Source organism: Numida meleagris, chromosome 15 (genome assembly GCF_002078875.1).
Source record: "Numida meleagris isolate 19003 breed g44 Domestic line chromosome 15, NumMel1.0, whole genome shotgun sequence".
Classification (NCBI taxonomy): domain Eukaryota; kingdom Metazoa; phylum Chordata; class Aves; order Galliformes; family Numididae; genus Numida; species Numida meleagris.
The window spans coordinates 91,184-112,228 of NC_034423.1; the positions used below are offsets into that span (position 1 = coordinate 91,184).

Sequence of the window (21,045 nt, forward strand, 5' to 3'; positions counted from 1 at the left end):
GTGCTGGAGGGCGGCCCTCGGCGCGGGGACAGCTACGCGTGCCAGGTGGAGCACGCCAGCCTGCGGCAGCCCCTGGTGCAGCGCTGGGGTAAGGCCCCCGGGGCCCGGCCCGCCGCGGGGTGGGGGGGAGCAGGAACGGGAGCGCGTCCCCCGGCGCTGAGCCCCCGCTGCCGTCCCCGCAGAGCCCCCGGCGGACGCGGGCAGGAGCAAGATGCTGACGGGCGTGGGGGGCTTCGTGCTGGGGCTCGTCTTCCTGGCGCTGGGGCTCTTCCTGTTCCTGCGCAGTCAGAAAGGTGAGCGGCGGGGAGCGGGGCTGCGCTGGGGCGGGGGATTGGGGGCGGTGAGGGGTCTTTGTCCGCGCTGACCTCGTCTCGCTGTGTTTCAGGGCGCCCTGTCGTCGCCGCCGCTCCAGGCAACGTCCCGCTGCGCTGCGTGGAGCAGCCCCGAGCGCAGCGCGGGGCTCAGTCGTCGCCGTGTCCCCGCAGGGATGCTGAACTAGCTGCTGCCCCGCGGAGCTGCTCCAGCCGCACCCGCCGCGCTCCCGGCCCTCGCCTCGGCTCTCCCTCGCGTGTCCCCCCCGTGACGCCCCTGCTGCCGCTGCAGCGCCCGCTCTGTACTCCCTCCGATTATTTCCCTTTGAAGAAAAACGGGTGAAAACTGATGTTTTCCCCTCATCCTCCCCCAAAATCTGCTGCTGCATCGCGCAGGGGTGAAGGCTTTTGCAAGCAGCTCAGAGCGCATGAATAGCCCCCACAATCGGGATTTTAGCGGTCATTAAGAGGCAGACGATGCGAAGAAAACGTTAATTCGAGCCGGAGCTCTGCGCGGGATTTGCTTTGGTTTGCGCAGCCCCGCAGGTGGCACTGCTGGACCTCAGCTGGAGGAGCACGCTCCCCTCCTGTCGCTGCTGAGCACAGCCTAAAGCAGGGTGCTTTGCTTTCGTTTCCTCCTTTTGCATCGGGCGTTCAGGTCCGGGAGCCGCTCAGGTCCTGATGCAGAAGTTCTTCCTCGGGCTTTTTGCAGCGGGTTTGGTGCAAACCCAATTCCTCTGCGTGCTGCAGCAGGAGGAGCTGAGCCCGGCGTCCCCCAGGTATGCGCAGAGACCACTGCCTTGCACCTGGAAGCTGGAAGGACAGACAGACAACCCCCCCCAGGTGGGGGAGATCGCAGTGGTGAAAACATACAGACAAAATGATTAATAAACAGCCATCTGTTTTCCCACCGCCTGTGCCCCTTCCGCCTCTCAGTGGACTTTGACGTCTCCAAGAGGTGCAAAGTGCCTTCCCCACATCCCTGCACCCCAGAACCGCCTCCAGCAAAGGTCCCAAGACCCAGAAGAGCTCCACATCTCAGGGCTGGAGGAGCTGCCACCTCCAAGACAAGGATGGGAACTCACAGGTGAGGCGAAGGCGAGCGGTTCTCCCATTCCCACGGATGCTCTTCGCCTTCCCGTGAGAGGCCAACCCAGTGCGGCGAGCTGCCTTTGTGTCTCATTGCAAAGCTCTGGAAAAGAGGGGAGAGAATGGATCATGGGGCTTTGGGACATTCCCTGCATGAACTCTACTTTCAACCAATCATCTAAATGTTGCAAGTTGCCTACACTCCTTCAGTGCTTGAAGTTGCCAATCCATTACCAAAACTCAGTCATTAAAGCAGGGTGGCTTCTTTGTAGTCTTATAGAAATACATATCTTTTTTCCTTGAATCCCTTGAAGAATGTTGAGGAGTACACCCAACCAACCCTCAAGACAACCGTTCTCCATCTCCTCACCCCCAAAATCAGAAAGGAAACACTGAAAGACCAGCCAAGGAGCCCTAGAGTGGACAACATACATTGGTGGCTCCTTCATGTGCCCCTCACCAAGTCCTCAGCGCTGTCAAACACGGCCAAGGAAGCGCCGAGAGCGGAGCAGTTGTTCTGGCTGGAGGTCCAATTGCTCTCATCCTCCGAAAAGTAATAGCACTTTCCTCTGAACCCGATCCAGTCGAAGGGACACTGAGCACAGGGCTGGGGACGGGGCTGGAACGCCTGCACTGTCATTGGCAGAGCAAAGGGGATGAGAAATGCGGGAGCTGCGCCTTCAAAACGGCAAGTGTTGAGGATTTCCACCCTACAAGTGCCCTAAGGTGGAGTTATTCATCATTCATGGGAGAGAAAAGAGTTCTCTTGGTCCAACAGATTTCTTGGCTTGGTGAGACTCATGCCAGCATCTCCTGCTGCTTGGACAACCAGCAGAGAAATGGCCCATTTTTTCTCAAAAAATCCAATTTTGGACCGGGCCAGGTGCCTAGATGCCAGAGGGGGGATGGGGTTGGTCTTCTGGAGAAAGGTTTTTCTGCCCACTGTGATGTTCTACACTCGTAGGGCACAGCCCATCGGCTTTGGTTGTGTCCTCCTGGGGGCACAGATCCCGGTGTGGGACGCACAGGATGACCCAAGGGGTTTTCTCTGGGCGATGGGACCCTCAGCGCTCACCTGCAAAGGCGACGGCGGTGACGAGCAGGACGAGGAACACCGCTGCCATCGCGAGCTGGCCCGTAATGCACGCCCCACGCTTCACCTCCAAGCTGGAACCTATGGGAGAAGAGAGCTCCAGTGCATTTATGGGGCAACAAGGCACCCCAGGTTTGAGGAGTAGACCCCAAAATGTTTTCCTTTCCTCAAACAGTGCCTCAGGGAGGATTAATTGTAACTAAATTATGACTCAACAATCACAGAATCACGTAAATAATGCTGATAACAACGGAACTGTCCCCAAATGTGACTGTTCACAGCAAAAAGTCCACCTGCTGCTCAGCAACCAACACAAATTTTCCCCTCGAGGGAAGTGCCTGAAGAAACGAGACTCGTTTTCTTCCTGCCCACATCCCTCCTCTTTGTTCTCAAATTAAAGAAGTAATTAACAGTAATAATAACAATAAACACCGGGTTTGTTCGGGTCATGGCTCTGCCATTACCTGCCCGCCTGCTCCATTCTGTGCCCAAAAAGTCGGGATATTCCCTTGTTTCCTTCATTTTGGGGCTTCCACTTCACCTGCAAACCAAAACTTCCGCCCATCAGCAGTGCCCCAAAAGCAGAGCCCCATAAGGATTTATTTTTGGGGCCCATCCAAGCACTTAGACTCATTGCAATGACTTAAAGGAATGCGAGAGAGAGCACTGAAATTAAATGCAGCTGTAACAGGGAAAGAAAAAAAACCCACAGCCCTTTCCCTAAAAAAATAAACAACAGGAACAACCACATCAGCCCCCATTTGTGGGGAAAATCAGAGTTTTCCCCCCTGCAATCACAACGTCTCCCAATGTTGTTCATTGTTCCCACCTGCAGTTAAATACCAACCCCCCCCCCCGCCCCTTGCAATGGAATTATCCCTCAGGACTCAAAACCAAGCTCAGCAACAGGATGCCCCCCAACCTCCTTCCCCAGCAGAACCAACTTGTTACCTGGATCTGTCTGATGCTGAATGCGAAAATAAATGCGACGCATGGTAACAAAATTGGCTTCTTCAAGGGGGGATTTCCATGGGGATGCTGCAGGGCAGATGGGGAAGGGGCGAGGGGAGATGCCCATGAGCAGAGTTTCCGTGCAGGACACAGCAGTTTTGCTGCCAGCACCAGGAAGCAGCTTCCCCCTCCTTTCCCTGCTGGGAAATTGTTCCTTTTTGCTGCTTTTTAGTGCTTCTCACCCTCATTTTTTGCATTTCTTCCTGGTCAGCCCAAACTTTGCATCCACTGGGCCCTGCCTACCTGCAAAGCAACTTCTCGCTTTTCTTTTGCAGCCCTTCATCCCATGCAAAACCACACGTCTCAGTGCTTTCCTCCATCAGCAAGGAATGAGACTGACAAAGGAACGGGCACAACGAGCAACATGCAAAGGAAGAGGTGCCAGAAGTAGGGGAGTGCAATGAATCTGCCCCTCCAGAAAAGTGTTCCCATGGAGCAATTAAAAAGGAGGTGGTTTGGAAATGAAGCTGTTCCACCAAGCGGGTCTTTCAGCGATGAAACCATCCCAGAAAAGGGGAGAAAAAAGAATTTCTGGCACTGAAGAGGCGTAAAGGAGAAGGTCTTCTCGCCGTCTGCACTCAGGTTTTTGGGTAAACACCTTTTTTCTTCACAGTCTTTGCATTGTTGTTGCTTGCAAGCTCTGGTCAGGATGAGGCAGAGGCCTCACGGGGCCCTTTCACACCTTTTATTTTTAGCACAGAGAGACGCAGACGCCGGAGACAATGAGCTCTGAGCTTCCCCATCAGGTCAGCGAGATCTGAGGGCAGGGCAGGAGCGCAGGGCAGGACCAAAGGCAGTGCCTCTTTCCCAGGCCAGGAGCTGCCTGGCGCCGATCTGGGGTCAGATACAGAGAGAATGGGCTCCATGACTGAGCTCCTGGGGGGAAAGGGGCAAGAAAACGCCTTCTCTGCTTCTTCAGGTGTGAGAGCGGTCGGGTGGGCGACCGGCATGGAAGAGAAGGGGCTGCAAATGAATTAAATGTGTTAATTAATAGCCAGCAGAAAATGAAAATCGAACCCATCCCCTTCCAGAATTCAAGCAGATGAGCCGAAATTTGGGGAAGAATCACCAAATATTGCCTTTCTCCCCCTGCCCTGATGATCAGCCAGTGCACTCTGGCCTCTAAAAAATCCCAATTTGAGGCCTTTTATTTGTTATGGGTTTTTTTAGGATTTTATTTTCAGTGATTTTTTCCGTTTCTTGCTGCTTACCCTGCAGCTCGGCACCGCATCGCTTGCTGCCAGCGCCGAACTCAGACGTGTTTCCATCCCTCAAGAGCTGCAAAACGAGACATCTGCCAACATGCACGAAAAGGAAAAGCTGCAGCATTTATCTACCTATATTGATTGGTGTTGTGTTGTGCTTTGCTTTGTTTCTGTTGAAAAGCAAAACCAAGACAACAAAGCCCAGCCAATGCCGTTTCCTGACAGTGGACGCAGGCGCGAGTGGGTTGGTCACAAAGCAAGAAGTTGCCCTGGGACTTTGTCATTTTGGGGACGTTCTCGTGAACATCTGAGCTATGGATGGGGAAATTACTTACGCTGATTTAAGGCATCCTAGGGGCGGTTTGTCCCCTGCTAAGCGGCAGCACGGTAAGGGATGTTTTGTGCAGTGGGTGCTCATTGCAGGCTTGGTTTGGGGGTTTGTTGCTTCCCTCTGTTCTCCGAGAAGCACCAGAAATGTTGGTTGTGTTCTGGGTTGATCCTGGCATGAATAGGGGAGAAAAGGAAGGAAGGGATGGGGGAGAAGGAAGCCTGGGAATGGCCAGAGGTGTGACGGTTTTGAGCAAAAACCAGCCCAAATTGGGAAACCCAGTGTGAGAAAATGGAGGACAATGCATGAAATGGTGGCAAACGCATCCTGGATCCAGGTGGGATGAGAGCTGCAGAGATCCCAGCTCTCCCAGCTGCCACCACCTGCTCCACACTGAGCTCGTTTCACAAGGCCTGGGGGCTGCTGAGCTTCCACCCCCTGCTCCTGAGGGCCTGCAGTGCCTCCACCACCTCCAAAACCACAGGGGAAGGTGATGTCCCTGTGCCCATCCTACCTCCAATGGCAGCTCATCCCATGTGCCCTGCTGCTGCCACCCCCCTGTACCAACTCCTTCCCCACTGGGAGCCACGGGGAAGGGTCCAAGGGGACTAGAACTGGAGGAAACAAAGCAGCCATCAACTTCAGCTCCAATGAAGCAGGTTGTTGGAGGGGCTCTTTCACAGAATAATTCTCAGTCTCTCTTTTATTTCTCTAATGGAAAAAGTTTTTTTCGAAATGTCTATTTTAACTAAGTGTGGGCTCTTCCAGTTCCTTCAGTCTTCCTGAAAGCCAGCGTGCTGGGCGTAATGGTGGTGGTGGTGGTGCTGCTTCTGGTTGGGCTCAGCATATGCGGTGAGTGACCAGCTCTTACCACGTCTGCAGCACAGGAAATTGAAGCTCTTCTGAGCAGAAAACATGCTATTTTTGCTCACAATGAGGTTGGGGCTTTGCACTGGGGCTAGTGTGATCACCCAACAATCCCAAAGCAACACTCAATGAGAGGAATTCCACACTCTTAAACCAGGGTGGGGGATAGAAGCAATATTTGTGCACGATTTCAGATGGCTGAACTGATGGAGTGCAGCCAGAACCAGAAAGGGTTTGCACAAGAGCTCGAGGATCCAGCCCCAACCCTGCGTGCTTTTCATGGGGCTGCCCCCAAACGGCCGCGTCTCACCCCAGTCTGTGCCCAAAAGTTTTTCAGAAAACAGCACGGCCTGCGTGCGCTCCCCAGCTCTGCCCTGAGACCAGAGGAAGGAAAGGGACGGAACTGAGTGACAGCACCTCCATTGAGGAATACTTCTGCCAATCCACACGGAACAGCTCCGCAGGTAGTGCCCTTCCCAGGGGAATCCTCCTGGTGGGATTTCTCCCACCTGAAGATGCTCACGGCTCTTTCTCTCCAGCCCCTGCTGCCTGCCTGCTCTGTCCCCTGTTCTGGAAGCTTTTAGGGGACCGATGCTACAGGCTTTCCAAAGAAAAGGGGAACTGGACACGAGCCAGAGAGGAGTGTGAAAATGAGCAGTCACAGCTTGTGGTGCTCCGGGACAAGGCAGAACAAGTAAGCATGGAGTGGAGAACTGGAAGGGACCTGAAAACCTGTGGGTTTAGTGTGGATTTTGTGGGAGAGAAGTGCTCTGGAGTGGCTGGGTGGCAGCGGGAGGATCCGTGGTTCCAAACCCAAATGGGGCTGAAGCGTCACCTGAGGGACTGGGGTCAGGTTTAGGTCCCTTAGGGTTAGGGGTTGGCACGTGAAGGTTGTGTACACTGGGGTTGGGGTCAGGCACTTTGGGGTTGGGCACGTTATAGTTTATGTTAAGGACATCAGGGTTCAGGTTAGGGTGAGGCACATCGGGGTTGTGTGCCCTTCCCACCCTTCAAACAGGATGAAGGATGGAAGCAGAGCTCAGGTGGTCACATCAATGCCAAAATCTCAGGATTAAAGCAATTCCCAACCTCTGAGCTGCCCCCAGAGCCAGGCGGCATTCAAAGCGGGGCTGCTGCCTGGGTCCCATCTGCTGGGGGGTGCCACAAGGCAGACTTGGTGGCTGTGCACCCACCCAGCCCCTTGCAGAAGGATTTTGGTGCCGTTTCCCAGGATTACCTCCAGGAGGTTGCAGGTGCAGAGGTCCAGCCGGTGTGGATTGGATTAAAAGCATCTGAAAAGGAATGGCAGTGGGTGGACGGCTCCTCCTTCAACACCACAGTGTGAGTATTTCTGCCACCATTGCTTGTCTCCTACGAGCCTGGTGCTGTGGGTGCAAACAGCTTGATTTTGCAGGTTTGGTCAACTGAGAGTGAAGCACAATCACTGCGGGACCTTCAAAAACCCAAAAGTGGAGGACGATGCCTGTACTGGGGAACACCAGTGGATCTGCCAGAAGGAGCCTTTACCTCTCCATCCGTAACGTGTAGGAGATGCACGGGAACGCAGCCCCTTGCTCTGACCTGTGCCCACCCCGAGAGCCCCAATTGTTGGGGCAGAGCTCTGCAATGCGGCTCTGTAAGGAGTTTGTGGGCATGCAGACCCAAGCACTGCCCGGGCACACCAGGGGGTATCGCTGCATGCACTCGTGCAATCAGCTCGTAATCCTGTGCTATTTCTTTCAATAAAAAATACTGGATTTGTTCTTCAGAAGAATGCATCTTTTTGCCCCGTTCCCACTCTGCTTCAATGTCCTTTGTCTCCCTGCAATAGGAAGTGCATCTTGAAGTGGGACGGGGATGCAGCCAGGCTCACAGAGATGATCCAGGGGGAGCAGTGCCAGGTTTGGGGTGAGATTGATCGCAGTGACCACAGCATCCTTCATTTCTCTGTTCTCGGTGAAGTCGGGGGGGGAGTTCAGCAAAACCGCTCCCTTAGGCTTCCAGAGGGCTGTCCCAAAACCGCTGCTTTCCTTGCACAGAAGGTGAATCATTTTTGTAGGAGGAGGGGCCAGGATGTGGTGGCAGTGTGAACAAAGCCAGCGTGCTTTTAAAATTCGCTTCCTGCCTGTTGCTTTCATTTCCAAGGGCTGAATGGGCAGACACCAGTGTGGGTCCAGCACTCCAGTGTCTGCTACAAGAAATAGAGTCCAACAGAAATTTCCTGAAACCCTATAGATGGAGAAAACTGATACTGATGGAGTAATGCAGGGGACTCAGCAGAAAAAGGCAAGATGGGGTGGAAAAAAAAGAGCAAAATCACATCTGCTCTCTGCTCCACCAGATTCCAAATCAAACAGGGTGAGAAGGAAAAGCCCTCCTGTGCAGCTGCTCATCATTCATTTGTGGGCAGCGCTGGAGGTCCTCGTCCTCCTGGTGCTGGTGATAGGGGAGTGCCAGCGAGCATCCCCTTGGTGAGGATGCCTCCATTTTGGGTATAGAATGGGGGATTTCAGGGTTTTTGTAGAATCTTGAGATGCTCCCCAAGCAAAGCTGCAGTCCCATGTCACGGGGCACCGATGTTGTGCCCTAAACCAGGCTGAGCTCAACCTCCCCAACTACTCCAAGGGCATGGCCCCATCTTGGCACATCCCACTCCCCCTGCATCCACAAGATGAAAAATTAAAACCAAAAAATCCCACTTTTCTGCTCTTTGAATGTCAGTTGCCCAGTTTTCTCCTTTTCTGGACCCCAGTTGCCATACAGGAGTATCTCCCAGGGGACTCTCCCAAATTTTGGGACAACCCTCTGGAAGCCCAAGGGAGCGGTTTTGCTGACATTGAAGCAGAGTGGGAACAGGGCAAAAAGATGCATTCTGCTGAACAACAAATCCGGTATTTTTTATTGAAAGAAATAGCACAGGATTACGAGCCGATTGCACAAGTGTATGCAGTAACACACCCCGGTGTGCCAGGGCAGTGCTTGGGTCTGCATGCCCCCAAATTCGTTACAGAGCTGCATTGCAGAGCTTTGCCTCAGTGACTGGGGCTCTCGGGGTGGGCACAGGTCAGAGCAAGGGGCTGCGTTCCCCTGCATCTCCTACACGTTACGGATGGAGACGTAAAGGCTCCTTCTGGCAGATCCACTGGTGTTCCCCAGTACAGATGTCCTCCTCCAGTCTTGTGTTTTTGAAGGTCCCGCAGTGATTGTGCATCGCTGGCAGTTGACCAAACCTGCAAAATCAAGCTGTTTGCACCCACAGCACCAGGCTCGGAGGAGACAAGCAATGGGGGCAGAAATACTCACACTGCGGTGCTGAAGGAGGAGCCGTCCACCCACTGCCATTCCTTTTTGGATGCTTTTAATCCAAGCCACACCGGCTGGACCTCTGGACCTGCAATCTCCTGGAGGTAATCCTGGGAAACGGCACCAAAATCCTTCTGCAAGGGGCTGGGTGGGTGCAGAGCCACCAAGTCTGCCTTGTGGCACCCCCCAGCAGATGGGACCCAGGCAGCAGCCCCGCTTTGAATGCCGCCTGGCTCTGGGGGCAGCTCAGAGGTTGGGAATTGCTTTAATCCTGAGATTTTGGCATTGATGTGACCACCTGAGCTCTGCTTCCATCCTTCATCCTGTTTGAAGGGTGGGAAGGGCACGCAACCCCCATGTGCCTCACCCTAACCTGAACCCTGATGTCCTTAACATAAACTATAACGTGCCCAACCCCAAAGTGCCTGACCCCAACCCCAGTGTACACAACCTTCACGTGCCAGCCCCTAACTCTAAGGGACCTAATCCTGACCCCAGTCCCTCAGGTGATGCTTCAGCCCCATTTGGGTTTGGAACCACGGATCCTCCCGCTGCCACCCAGCCACTCCAGAGCAGTTTTCTCCCACAAAATCCACACTAAACCCACAGGTATTCAGGTCCCTTCCAGTTCTCCACTCCATGCTTACTTGTTCTGCCTTGTCCCGGAGCACCACAAGCTGTGACTGCTCATTTTCACACTCCTCTCTGGCTCGTGTCCAGATCCCCTTTTCTGTGGAAAGCCTGTAGCATCGGTCCCCTAAAAGCTTCCAGAACAGGGGACAGAGCAGGCAGGCAGCAGGGGCTGGAGAGAAAGAGCCGTGAGCATCTTCAGGTGGGAGAAATCCCACCCAGGAGGATTCCCCTGGGAAGGGCGCTACCTGCGGAGCTGTTCCGTGTGGATTGGCAGAAGTATTCCTCAATGGAGGTGCTGTCACTCAGTTCCGTCCCTTTCCTTCCTCTGGTCTCAGGGCAGAGCTGGGGAGCGCTCGCAGGCCGTGCTGTTTTCTGAAAAACTTTTGGGCACAGACTGGGGTGAGACGCGGCCGTTTGGGGGCAGCCCCATGAAAAGCACGCAGGGTTGGGGCTGGATCCTCGAGCTCTTGTGCAAACCCTTTCTGGTTCTGGCTGCACTCCATCAGTTCAGCCATCTGAAATCGTGCACAAATATTGCTTCTATCCCCCACCCTGGTTTAAGAGTGTGGAATTCCTCTCATTGAGTGTTGCTTTGGGATTGTTGGGTGATCACCCTAACCCCAATGCAAAGCCCCAGCCTCATTGTGAGCAAAAATAGCATGTTTTCTGCTCAGAAGAGCTTCAATTTCCTGTGCTGCAGATGTGGCAAGAGCTGGTCACTCACCACACACGCTGAACCCGACCAGCAGCAGCAGCAGCAGCAGCAGCTCCAGCACGCTGGCTTTCAGGAGGATCTGGTGCCAGTGGGGGCACACGACGGCAGCTGGAGGAGTCCACACTGATGTATAAAAAGACATTTGGTTTTAAGAAAACACATAACTTTTTTAGAGCAGAGACATTTTATAGACCTTTAAAAACCTTTTCCAAGTCTATTCAGTTTAAAAAGGTATCTAAGCTGGAGCTGAAGTTGATGGCTGCTTTGTTTCCTCCACACTTTGGGGTCCCCAGACCCTTCCCAGGGGTTCCCATGCTATGGATGAGCATAAGCTGATGGCTGTTTTGTTTCCTCCAGTTCTAGTCCCCTTGGACCCTTCCCAGTGGCTCCCAGTGGGGAAGGAGCTGGTACAGGGGGGTGGCAGCAGCAGGGCGCATGGGATGAGCTGCCATTGGAGGTAGGATGGGCAGAGGGACATCACCTTCCCCTGTGGTTTTGGAGGTGGTGGAGGCACTGCAGTCCTCAGGAGCAGGGGGTGGAAGCTCAGCAGCCCCCAGGCCTTGTGAAACGAGCTCAGTGTGGAGCAGGTGGTGGCAGCTGGGAGGACTGGGATCTCTGCAGCTCTCATCCCACCTGGATCTAGGATGCGTTTGCCACCATTTCATGCACTGTCCACCATTTTCTCACAACGGGTTTCCCAATTTGGGCTGGGTTTTGCTCAAAACCATCACACCTCTGGCCATTCCCAGGCTTCCTTCTCCCCCATCCCTTCCTTCCTTTTCTCCCCTATTCATGCCAGGATCAACCCAGAACACAACCAACATTTCTGGTGCTTCTCGGAGAACAGAGGGAAGCAACAAACCCCCAAACCAAGCCTGCAATGAGCACCCACCGCACAAAACATCCCTTACCGTGCTGCCGCTTAGCAGGGGACAAACTGCCCGTAGGATGCCTTAAATCAGCGTTAATTATTTCCCCATCCATAGCTCAGATGTTCATGAGAACGTCCCCAAAATGACAAAGTCCCAGGGCAACTTCTTGCTTTGTGACCAACCCACTCGCGCCTGCGTCCACTGTCAGGAAACGGCATTGGCTGGGCTTTGTTGTCTTGGTTTTGCTTTTCAACAGAAACAAAGCAAAACACAAAACCAACCAGTATAGATAGATGTGTCCTACTGCCTTTCCTTTTCGTGCATGTTGGCAGATGTCTCGTTTTGCAGCTCTTGAGGGATGGAATCACCTCTGGGTTCAGCGCTGGCAGCGAGTGACGCGGTGCTGAGCTGCGGGGTAAGCAGCAAGAAACGGAAAAAATCACTGAAAATAAAATCCTAAAAAAACCCATAACAAATAAAAGGCCTCAAATCGGGATATTTTAGGGGTCAGAGTGCATTGGCTGATCATCAGGGTGGGGGGAGAAAGGCAATATTTGGTGATTCTTCCCCAACTTGTGGCTCAGCTGCTTGAATACTGGAAGGGGATGGGTTCCATTTTTATTATGCAATCTCATTCCTTGCTGATGGAGGAAAGCACGGAGATGCATGTGGTTTTGCACAGGGTCTGTGGGACTAAGGGCTGCAAAAAGAAAAGTGAGAAGTTGCTTTGCAGCTAGGCAGGTCCCATGGATTCTTAGAAGGGAGCAGTTATCTGTGAGCGGATGCGAAGTTTGGGCTGACCAGGAAGAACTGCACAAAATGAGGGTGAGAAGCACTAAAAAGCAGCAAAAAGGAACAATTTCCCAGCAGGGAAAGGAGGGGGAAGCTGCTTCCTGGTGCTGGCAGCAAAACTGCTGTGTCCTGCATGGGAACTCTGCTCGTGGGCATCTCCCCTCACCCCTTCCCCATCTGCCCTGCAGCATCCCCGTGCAAATCCCCGTGTTACCATCATATCATCCCCTGTGTGATCGTAAGAACTCGGCGTGGAGAAGAGGAACCTCCAGGGAGACATCAATGTGAATGCACACAGGGGAAAAACCTCAAGATTACTTCGAGTGCAAGAAGATTTCAAGTGAAAATCGACGCTTTTCCAACATGTGAGCTTGCTCGTTGGGATCACACCGTATGAGTGCATTGAGTGTGGGAAGGGCTTTGGGTTCTCCCAGCTGCTCCAAGCCATAATCCTGCACCACCAGCCCTCGGGAAATGCTCTGGCAGTGTTACTGGTGCCTGTAACCTGTGGGGGGCTGGAGAAATTGGGAGAAAGGCTTATGGAGCTCAGCCCGTGGCTTTCCCCTGTGCTATGGCAATGCTTCTGCTAGGTCCATGTTCCTGGTACATGCAGTGCCCCAGAGTTGCACAAGAAACTGCCATGGGATGTGTCTAACGTCCTCCAACCTTTGCCCATATTGATCCATGGCCAAGTTCCTCCTACTGCACCCTGGAGCTGGGCAAAGGTAGGAGAAGCTGGGCATAGCCGTGGGCTTCCTGCAGCTCAGGTGAGGGATTTCTCTCTCGGTGGGGCTCCTTGTGGGGGAAATCCTTCAGGGGTCACCTGCTCTGCCCCGCAGCCTGGGGGAGTACTGGCACTGCCCAAGGCAGTGGGGGCTGTGCTCATGGAACTCACGTTCCAGTGACCCCGTCCCCTCGTCCCCTGCTGGCTGGAACCCTCTGGGCCCCTCTTTTCTCCTACAGCTTCTTCCCTCATTTTCTTCCCAAACTTTTTCCCCATCTTCTTTCACAGTCTTCTTCTCCATCTTCTCCAGCATTGCCTTCCTCTATCTACTTCCCCTACCTCTTTCCCCTATCTACTTCCCCTACCTCTTTCCCCTTTTTCTCTCATCTTTTTACCCATCTTATTTCCCAGCCTTCTTCCCCATCTCCTCCATCATCTCCTTCTCAGTCTCCTTCCTGTCTCCTTTCCCCAGCTCCTTCCCCCCTCCTCTTCTCCAGCACAGATGCACTTTGGATCAGGCTGCAGCCACCCCAGTTCTGCCTTCCCCTGGAGGAGCCTCCTGCCTCACCTCCTGGCTCTGCTCCTCCTCCACCTGGGATCAGGTAGGGGTCCTGTGGGGCTGCTGTGCCTGGCACATCTGTTGCTGTGGGGCAGGGGAGTGACCATGGGGCAGGGAGGACTCAAGCCCAGCACCCAGCCCCGCTTGGGTTTCACTTTCACTTTGGTTCTTCCATGAAATGCGTGGTTTTGGGTAAAATTTCTGTCTCTTCTTCACCTCCTCCACACGTTGTGAGTGGGTTCCCACACCCACGAATCCTTCCCCACTCCCTCCTGCTCCCTCTACAGCTCTTGCACATGGGATGCAGTGCGCATCACCTCCCACTATGCCACCCCATGCCCCCACATGAACACAGGCACCATTTCACCATCTCTCTGTGCCCTTCTCATTGCACAGCCCAGCTCACAGTGGTGGCACCCAGCCTCCCTGTCACTGCCAACGTGGGACAGGACGTCGTGCTGCGCTGCCACTTGTCCCCTTGCAAGGATGCTCGGAGCTCAGACATCAGATGGAGCCAGCACCGAACCGCTGAGCTTGTGCACCACTACCAAAAAGGAGTGGACCTGGAGCAGATGGAGGAATATAAAGGGAGGACAGAACTGCTCAGGAACGGTCTCTCTGATGGAAACCTGGAGTTGCGCATCACTGCCGTGAGCTCCTCCGATAGCGGCTTGTATAGCTGCGCTGTGCAAGATTTTGATGGCTATGCAGAAGCTGTGGTGAAGCTGGAGGTGTCAGGTCAGTGGCTGGGGTGATGCCTCCAGGTGTCACTGGGTTTGTGTGTCCCACTCCCACATATGTCCATCCTCATCCTCATGTCCATGCATGGAGAGCAGAAGGACAGGAGCCTTTGAAAGAGAATGGGGTTGAGTTGTTCTAGGAAATGCTTGGGTTGGAGCGGGTGCACGGTGTGATTTGGGGATGGATCTGCATGGATGAGGTGGTTGGGTTGGGTTTCTGGGGTGGGTTTCTTCCTGGCTTAGTGGCAGTGGGCACAGGCTGCTGAGCAGCTCCTCCACCTGTGCCAATCTGGGGACGTTCCCATTGTGCCTCACTGCTCCCTGCTTTTCCTGCCCCTTTGCATTTGGGCATCTCCCAAGTCTGACTCTTGCTTTTCCACACGTGGCAATGGAAAAGGAACCCTTCTCCTGATGTTTTTTTCTAGATCCCTTTTCCCCGATCACCCATTCCTGGGCGGCAGCTCTGGCTGTAGTCGTCACACTTCTGCTTGGGTCATTTGTCATCATTGTTTTTCTCCATCGGAAGCAAGGTGAGCTGAGAGCGGAGGGGATGGAGCGCAGGGAGGTGCTGGGAGGGACAGGGATGGTCGGGGTGGTGCTGAGCTCTTGTCCATGCAGCTACACAGGAGGAGGAAGGGAGATTTTCCCTGAGATTCCCAGTGCTAATCCAATAACATTTGCCTTTGTTTTTGGGAATGAAGGAAGGAGAAAAAGAAAAGGAGTGTGGGTGGGAAGACAGGAACGTGGCTGGAGCGTGGGGCAGGTGGGAAGGTCCAGAGCCTCTGGAGATGTCCCCAGAAACCAAGCTGCCCTGCTGACCACCTCTTCCTCCACTTTGTTTTCCAGTGGCACAGAGCAGAGAGCTGAGTGAGTCCTTGCAGCCTCTTCTACCACCAAAGTCCCTTGAATGGAACTGATAGAAGACTGCAGAGTGCTGGGTTTCTGTGATGGGTTGGGCCATGTGATCTTTGGGGCCTTGGGATGTGTTGGGGTCATGGGAGTTATTGGGGTCGTGGGATGTAATGGGGTTATAGGGTGTGTCAATCCTGACTGATCCAAGTGCAAAACTCTTCCCCAGTCCATTCTTTCCTAATAGTTTAATTTCTTCTTGGGACCAAAGTGGTCACTGGCCACTTAGCAGAACAAAAAGATTTAGGGGTCTGGGCATGGGAGCAGCCATGGGATGAGAAGCTGTTCCCTCTGACCATGCACTGCTCTTGCCTTTCTTTTCCAGCGGAACTAACTGCGAGATTGGGTGAGTCTCCATTCCCAATTTTTTTTCAAGTGCTTAGATGACAGAGCTGTGGGATGAGATGTTTCTGTCATCACGCACTGTTTCTGCTTTTCCTTTGCAGGTTTAAGTGCTGCAGATCTCAGTAAGTCTCCGTCCCTGCATTGAAGGAATTTGAGGTCTTCCCATGGGATCAGCCATGGGATGATCATAGAATCATATAATCATATCATCTGACCCTTCTCATCATGCATTTCTTATCTGTTTCTATTGCAGTGAAACAAGTTGCAAAACTGGGTGAGTCCTCCCTCCCAAATTTTTTTAAAAAAGGAGTTCTTCCTCTGTGAGCTGTGGATGAGATGCTCCTCTCATCATGCGTTGCTTGTCTCTTTCTTTTCCAGTGGAACAAACGGAAGCAGTGGGTGAGTCTTTTTCCTCGAACCAAAGGAATATGGGGTTTCCCATGGGATAACAAGCTGTCCCACCTCACCATGCGATGCTTTTTCTTTCTATTTTGTAGAGAAATGCAATTCAGCGTTGAGTAAGTAGCATTCACTGAACTGAGGGAATTTGGGGTGTTCCCAATGGACTGTGTATGGGATGAAAAATCCCCTCTGACCATGCACTGCTTTTCTCTTTCTTTTCCAGAGAAACACCATGAAAATACGGGTGAGTCTCCCCTCCCAAATTAAAAACGCTGGGATCTTCCTGTGGGAGCTGTGGGATGAGATGTTCCTCTCATCGTGCATTGTTTCTGCTTTTTCTTTGCAGGTTTAAATGCTGCAGATCTCAGTAAGTCTCTGTCCCTGCACTGAAGGAATTTGGGGTCTTCCCATGGGATCAGCCATGGGATGATCATCTGAGCCTTCTCATCATGCATTTCTTTCTTGTTTCTTTTGCAGAGAAATTAGCTGCAAAACTGAGTGAGTACTCCCTCGCAAATTAAAAAAAAAAGAGTGTCTTCCTGCGTTAGCTGTGGGATGAGATGTTCCTTTCATCATGTGTTGCTTTTCTCTTCCTTTTCCAGGGATACACTGTATATGGATGGGTGAGTCTCCCCTCCGAAAATGAAAATTCTGGGGTCTTTCTGTGGGAGCTGTGGGGTGAGATGTTTCTCTCATTGTGCGTTGTTTCTGCTTTTCCTTTGCAGGTAGATGGGATGCAAAGTTGGGTGAGTCTCCCTCCCAAACCAAAGAGATTTGAGATCTTCCCATGGGATCAGCCATGGGATGATCATCTGACTCTTCTCATCATGCAATTTTTATTTGTTTCTTTTGCAGAGACACTATCTGCAAAACTGGGTGAGTCCTCCCTCCCAAATTAGAAATAGACGGGGATTCTGCCTGTGTGAACTGTGGATGAGATGTTCCTCTCATCATGCGTTGCTTTGCTCTTTCTTTTCCAGTGGATCAAACTGAAGCATTGGGTGAGTCTTATTCCCCAAACCCAAGGAATTTGGGGTTTCCCATGGAATGAGAAGCTGTCCCACCTCATCATGACTTTCTTTTCTCTTTCTTTTTCAGAGGAGCGAACTAAAATATTGGGTGAGTCTTCTCTCTCCCATGAAAGGAATATGGGTTGCCCATGGGATGACAGACTGTCCCATCTCATCATGTGCTGCTTTTTCTTTATTTCACAGGAGAAGATATTGAGGAATTGGGTGAGTCTTCTTCCCCAGACCAAAGGGATAGGGGCTTTACAATGGGATGACAAGCTGTCCCACTTATTCATGTGCTGCTTTTTTTTTTTTTTTTTTGCAGAGAAAGGGAATACAACGTTGAGTAAGTAGCAGTCATTGAACTGAGGGAATTTGGGGTCTTCCAAAGGGACTGCGTATGGGATGAAAAATCCCCTCTGACCACGCACTGGTTTTCTCTTTCTATTTCAGAGGAACGCTGTGAAAAGATGGGTGAGTCTCTCCTTCCAAACTAAAAATGCTGCGGTCTTCCTGTGGGATGTTCCTCTCATCATGCACTGTTTCTGCTTTAATTTGCAGATATTAGTGTTGCAAAACTGAGTAAGTCTCCCTCCTTGCACTGAAGGAATTTGAGGTCTTCCCATGGGATCAGCCATGGGATGATAACCTGACCCTTCTCATCATGCATTTCTGATTTGTTTCTTTTCCAGAGATACTATCTGCAAAACTGAGTGAGTCCTCCCTCCCAAATTACAAATAGAAGGGGATTCTTCCTGTGTGAGCTGTGGATGAGATGTTCCTCTCATCATGTGTTGCTTTACTCTTTCTTTTCCAGAGAAACAAACTGAAGAATTGGGTGAGTCTTCTTCCCCGAACACAAGGAATATGGGGTTTCCCACGTGATGACAAGCTGTCCTACCTCATCACACGTTGCTTTTTTCTTTCCTTTTCACAGAGAAAGGGAATTCACTGTTGAGTAAGTAGCAGTCACTAAGCTGAGGGAATTTGGGGTCTTCCCAAGGGACTGAGTATGGGATGAAAAATCCCCTCTGACCATGCACTGCTTTTCTTCCTTTTCCAGAGATACGGCATAAAAATAGGGGTGAGTCTCCTCTCTGAAATTGACAATGTTGGGGTCTTCCTGTGGGAGCTGTGGGATGAGATGTTCCTCTCATCACGCATTGTTTCTGCTTTTCCTTGGCAGAGAGAAGGGATGCGAAGTTGGGTGAGTCTCCCTCTCCAAAACAAAGGGATTTGGAGTCTTCCCATGGGATCAGCCATGGGATGATCATCTACCCTTCTCATCATACATTTCTTATCTGTTTCTTTTGCAGAAGAAAAAGTTGCAGAACCGGGTGAGTTCTCCCTCCCAAATCTAAAAAAAAAAAAAAAAAAAAAGGATCTGCCTGTGTGAGCTGTGGGATGAGATGACCCTCTCATGATATGTTTCTTTTCTCTTTCCTTTCCAGTGGAACAAACTGAAGACGAGAGTGAGTATTATTCCCTGAACCCAAGCAATATGGGGTTTCCCATGGGATGACAAGCTGTCCCACCTCTCATGCATTGCTATTCCTTTCTTTTTTGCAGAGAAAGAGAATTTACTGCTGGGTAAGTTGCAGTCACAGAACTGAGGGAATTTTGGGTCTTCCCAAGCAACTCCGTATGGGATGAAAAATCCCCCCTGACCATGCACTGCTTTTCTCTTTCTTTTCCAGACAAACACTATGAAGAGATGGGTGAGTCTCCCCTCCCAAATTAAAAACGCTGGGGTCTTCCTGTGGGAGGTGTGGGATGAGATGTTCTTCTCATCATGCATTGTTTCTGCTTTTCCTTTGCAGGTTTTGCTGCAGATCTGAGTAAGTCTCTGTCCCTGCACTGAAGGAATTTGGGGTCTTCCCATGGGATCAGCCATGGGATGATCATCTGACCCTTCTCATCATGCTTTTAATATTTGTTTCTTTTGCAGAGGAAAAAGTTGCAGAACAGAGTGAGTCCTCCTTCCCAAATTAAACGGTTTCTGCCTCTGTGAGCTGTGGGATGAGATATTCCTCTCATCATGCATTACTTTTCTCTTTATTTTCCAGTGGAACAAACTGAAGAATTGGGTGAGTCTTCCCCAAACCAAAGGAATGTGGGGTTTCCCATGGGATGACAAGCTGTCCCACCTCAGCATCCCTCGCTTTTGCTGTCTTTTCCAGAAGAAACATCTGCAGAATAGAATTGAGAGATGAACTGCACCTCGCAATAACCACAGGAGTTACGCTTACTGCAGGAGCTGATTGCACTGGATACCAACACCGCCATAACGGGAAGCCAGCAAGGAAATCCACAACGGGAACAAGAGGAGGCAGAGTTTGCACTGAGTGAGAACACCTGCATTGCACTGCTGGGACACAAAGCTGCCTGAGGGAACACCAAACTGAGGATGCACCACCTCCAACTGCAATCCAGTTGGAAGAAAGAAACCATAAAGAGGAAGAAAACGGACAGAGACAGAGATCCTGGAAAAGGGACGGACATTTTGGGAAATAGTGTGATCGTGTGTCAGGCTTTGTGGAAATCTAATGAATATGTAACGCTTTTGTAAATACAGGCATGCACGCAGAAGCAAAGGTAGAAAACTGCTTTGGGTGTTAACCTCGTTCTCTGTCACGATATGATAAAGAACATCTATAAACAACTGTAAAGAACACCTGAAAGCAACTTAATAGACAAAAAATACACACAAAGAAGAAAATGAAAAATAATACTTAAAAATAATCTACAGTTAAGAAGAGTAACGATAATAATAACTAAAAAAACCCACACCAACCTTCCTCAAGGGGGTAGCATCCATGAGATCCCTTTGTGCCCCATCGTGGTGCTGGCGCAGCCCCAGGCGCCGTGGGAACAACCCAGAACTTCAGAGCTGACCCCAGGGGTCCCACAGCGTGGAGGGGACTCTCCTGCAAGATGACCCCCATCCCTCAGCTTGAACGCCCCAAAGAAGCAACAGCAAAAGGGTTTCTCCTGCTGGCCCACCTGCGTGCTTTTCTCTTCCCGCTGTGCTGATGGCAATCATTAACCCCAAGAGCTTGTCCAGCAGCTTATGGCTTGGCTGGGTGCCGCTGAACGAGCTTGCAGCCAACAATAGTTCCAGCAAACACTCAGGGGGACAGCCCTGCCCCTTTCGCTCCCCGCCATTACAGCTCTCGTTCATCAGAGGAACCCACATTCCAGGCACTGAGTGCACCCAGCGATCTCCCACCTTCATCAGAAACCCTTCCTAGTCCCTGGAGCCCCCCACTGTGGGAATTGGGGCTGTGGGGGTGTCACAGGGGCAAGCACTGATTCACTTCCGCATTAATGCTCGGTTACTTAAAAATCCCGAATGAGCAAAGAAACCATTGCACCTTGGGCACAGGTCAGAGCAAGCTCCTGGAGCACAGCCCGCAGCTTTCCCCCGTGCTATGGCAATGCTTCTGCTGGGTGCATGTTCCTGGTGCACGCAGGGCCTCAGGGTTGTGCAGGGAACTGCAATGGGATGTCGGCGTTCAGAGCTCCCCAACCCTTTGCCCCATTGCCACAGGGGTAAAGTTCCTCAGAGGGATTTATTGCACCCTGGAGCTGGGCAAAGGTAGGAGAAGCTGGGTGTAGTCGCACATGTTCTGCAGCTCAGGTGAGGGATTTCTCTCTCGGTGGGGCTCCTTGGGGTGGGAAATCCTTGGGGGGTTACCTGCTCTGCCCCGCAGCCTGGGAGGAGCACTGGCTCTGCCCAAGGCGGTGGGGGCTGCGCTCATGGAACTCACGTTCCAGTGACCCCGTCCCCTCCTCCCCTGGTGGCTGGAACCCTCTGGGCCCCTCTCTTCTACTGCAGTGTTTTCCCTCATTTTCTTCCCAGGCTTTTTCCCCATCTTCTTTCCCAGTCTTCTTCCCCATCTTCTCCGTCATCTCCTTCTCAGTCTCCTTCCTCTCTCTCCTTTCCCCAACTCCTTTCCCCCTCCTCTTCTCCAGCACAGATGCGCTTCAGATCGGGCTACAGCCACCCCAGGTCCGCCCTCCCATGGAGGAGCCTCCTGCCTCATCTCCTGGCTCTGCTCCTCCTCCACCTGGGATCAGGTAGGGGTCCTGTGGGGCTGCTGTGCCTGGCACATCTGTTGCTGTGGGGCAGGGGAG

General features: G+C 52.1%; 6 protein-coding genes across 8 annotated transcripts in view; 4 read left to right on the forward strand and 2 right to left on the reverse strand.

Moving 5' to 3' along the window:
* Nucleotides 1–637, forward strand: LOC110406690 (class II histocompatibility antigen, B-L beta chain-like; the record flags this gene model as incomplete). The annotated part of the gene is given in 4 exon segments (XM_021413509.1): nucleotides 1–88; nucleotides 183–293; nucleotides 386–412; nucleotides 486–637. Coding segments are annotated over 4 exon segments (240 nt in total), but the record flags the coding sequence as incomplete, so codon positions are not given.
* On the reverse strand, nucleotides 666–3,786 carry LOC110406696 (C-type lectin domain family 2 member B-like). Its single transcript, XM_021413518.1, has 6 exons — nucleotides 3,445–3,786; nucleotides 2,958–3,034; nucleotides 2,476–2,574; nucleotides 1,861–2,033; nucleotides 1,397–1,503; nucleotides 666–1,124 (listed from the first exon to the last, which is right to left on the reverse strand). Exons 2-6 carry the CDS (start codon nucleotides 3,013–3,015, stop codon nucleotides 983–985), a joined length of 579 nt encoding a protein of 192 aa, XP_021269193.1. The 5' UTR covers nucleotides 3,016–3,034; nucleotides 3,445–3,786; the 3' UTR covers nucleotides 666–982.
* On the forward strand, nucleotides 3,961–8,041 carry LOC110406694 (killer cell lectin-like receptor subfamily B member 1). 2 transcript variants are annotated; one of them, XM_021413515.1, is made up of 7 exons: nucleotides 3,961–4,094; nucleotides 4,723–5,096; nucleotides 5,806–5,889; nucleotides 6,234–6,368; nucleotides 6,444–6,598; nucleotides 7,136–7,245; nucleotides 7,319–8,039. In XM_021413515.1, the coding sequence occupies exons 2-7, from the start codon at nucleotides 5,024–5,026 to the stop codon at nucleotides 7,443–7,445; spliced, it is 684 nt and encodes a 227-aa protein (XP_021269190.1). In that variant the 5' UTR covers nucleotides 3,961–4,094; nucleotides 4,723–5,023; the 3' UTR covers nucleotides 7,446–8,039. The 2 variants fall into 2 exon arrangements, with proteins under 2 accessions (XP_021269190.1, XP_021269191.1); XM_021413516.1 differs by lacking the exon at nucleotides 5,806–5,889 and having other exon boundaries at nucleotides 7,319–8,041.
* LOC110406693 (killer cell lectin-like receptor subfamily B member 1F) lies at nucleotides 8,786–12,978 on the reverse strand. Of its 2 annotated transcripts, none has more exons than XM_021413514.1 (6): nucleotides 11,467–12,978; nucleotides 10,565–10,663; nucleotides 10,086–10,220; nucleotides 9,855–10,009; nucleotides 9,208–9,317; nucleotides 8,786–9,134 (listed from the first exon to the last, which is right to left on the reverse strand). In XM_021413514.1, the coding sequence occupies exons 1-6, from the start codon at nucleotides 11,537–11,539 to the stop codon at nucleotides 9,008–9,010; spliced, it is 699 nt and encodes a 232-aa protein (XP_021269189.1). In that variant the 5' UTR covers nucleotides 11,540–12,978; the 3' UTR covers nucleotides 8,786–9,007. The 2 variants fall into 2 exon arrangements, with proteins under 2 accessions (XP_021269189.1, XP_021269188.1); XM_021413513.1 differs by having other exon boundaries at nucleotides 10,565–10,678; nucleotides 11,467–12,975.
* The window catches only part of LOC110406661 (butyrophilin subfamily 3 member A1-like), a 12,335-nt gene continuing 4,851 nt past the window's right edge, over nucleotides 13,562–21,045 (forward strand). Inside the window, exons 1-19 of the mRNA XM_021413451.1 lie at nucleotides 13,562–14,240; nucleotides 14,668–14,772; nucleotides 15,089–15,109; nucleotides 15,598–15,618; nucleotides 15,875–15,891; nucleotides 16,122–16,142; nucleotides 16,501–16,521; nucleotides 16,624–16,644; nucleotides 16,754–16,774; nucleotides 16,879–16,899; nucleotides 16,997–17,017; nucleotides 17,362–17,382; nucleotides 17,726–17,746; nucleotides 17,972–18,115; nucleotides 18,225–18,245; nucleotides 18,360–18,380; nucleotides 18,606–18,626; nucleotides 18,975–18,995; nucleotides 19,163–19,253. Of these exons, the coding sequence (XP_021269126.1) occupies nucleotides 13,676–14,240; nucleotides 14,668–14,772; nucleotides 15,089–15,109; nucleotides 15,598–15,618; nucleotides 15,875–15,891; nucleotides 16,122–16,142; nucleotides 16,501–16,521; nucleotides 16,624–16,644; nucleotides 16,754–16,774; nucleotides 16,879–16,899; nucleotides 16,997–17,017; nucleotides 17,362–17,382; nucleotides 17,726–17,746; nucleotides 17,972–18,115; nucleotides 18,225–18,245; nucleotides 18,360–18,380; nucleotides 18,606–18,626; nucleotides 18,975–18,995; nucleotides 19,163–19,253 (1,216 nt within the window). The 5' untranslated portion in view covers nucleotides 13,562–13,675. The remainder of the gene's footprint in view (nucleotides 14,241–14,667; nucleotides 14,773–15,088; nucleotides 15,110–15,597; nucleotides 15,619–15,874; nucleotides 15,892–16,121; nucleotides 16,143–16,500; nucleotides 16,522–16,623; nucleotides 16,645–16,753; nucleotides 16,775–16,878; nucleotides 16,900–16,996; nucleotides 17,018–17,361; nucleotides 17,383–17,725; nucleotides 17,747–17,971; nucleotides 18,116–18,224; nucleotides 18,246–18,359; nucleotides 18,381–18,605; nucleotides 18,627–18,974; nucleotides 18,996–19,162; nucleotides 19,254–21,045) is intronic.
* Nucleotides 14,780–19,577, forward strand: LOC110406695. The gene is made up of 30 exons (XM_021413517.1): nucleotides 14,780–15,497; nucleotides 15,598–15,618; nucleotides 15,750–15,770; nucleotides 15,875–15,895; nucleotides 15,994–16,014; nucleotides 16,122–16,142; nucleotides 16,245–16,265; nucleotides 16,376–16,396; nucleotides 16,501–16,521; nucleotides 16,624–16,644; nucleotides 16,754–16,774; nucleotides 16,879–16,899; nucleotides 16,997–17,017; nucleotides 17,113–17,133; nucleotides 17,234–17,254; nucleotides 17,362–17,382; nucleotides 17,470–17,490; nucleotides 17,601–17,621; nucleotides 17,726–17,746; nucleotides 17,846–17,866; nucleotides 17,972–17,992; nucleotides 18,095–18,115; nucleotides 18,225–18,245; nucleotides 18,360–18,380; nucleotides 18,478–18,498; nucleotides 18,606–18,626; nucleotides 18,729–18,746; nucleotides 18,857–18,877; nucleotides 18,975–18,995; nucleotides 19,089–19,577. The coding sequence occupies exons 1-30, from the start codon at nucleotides 15,449–15,451 to the stop codon at nucleotides 19,106–19,108; spliced, it is 654 nt and encodes a 217-aa protein (XP_021269192.1). The 5' UTR covers nucleotides 14,780–15,448; the 3' UTR covers nucleotides 19,109–19,577.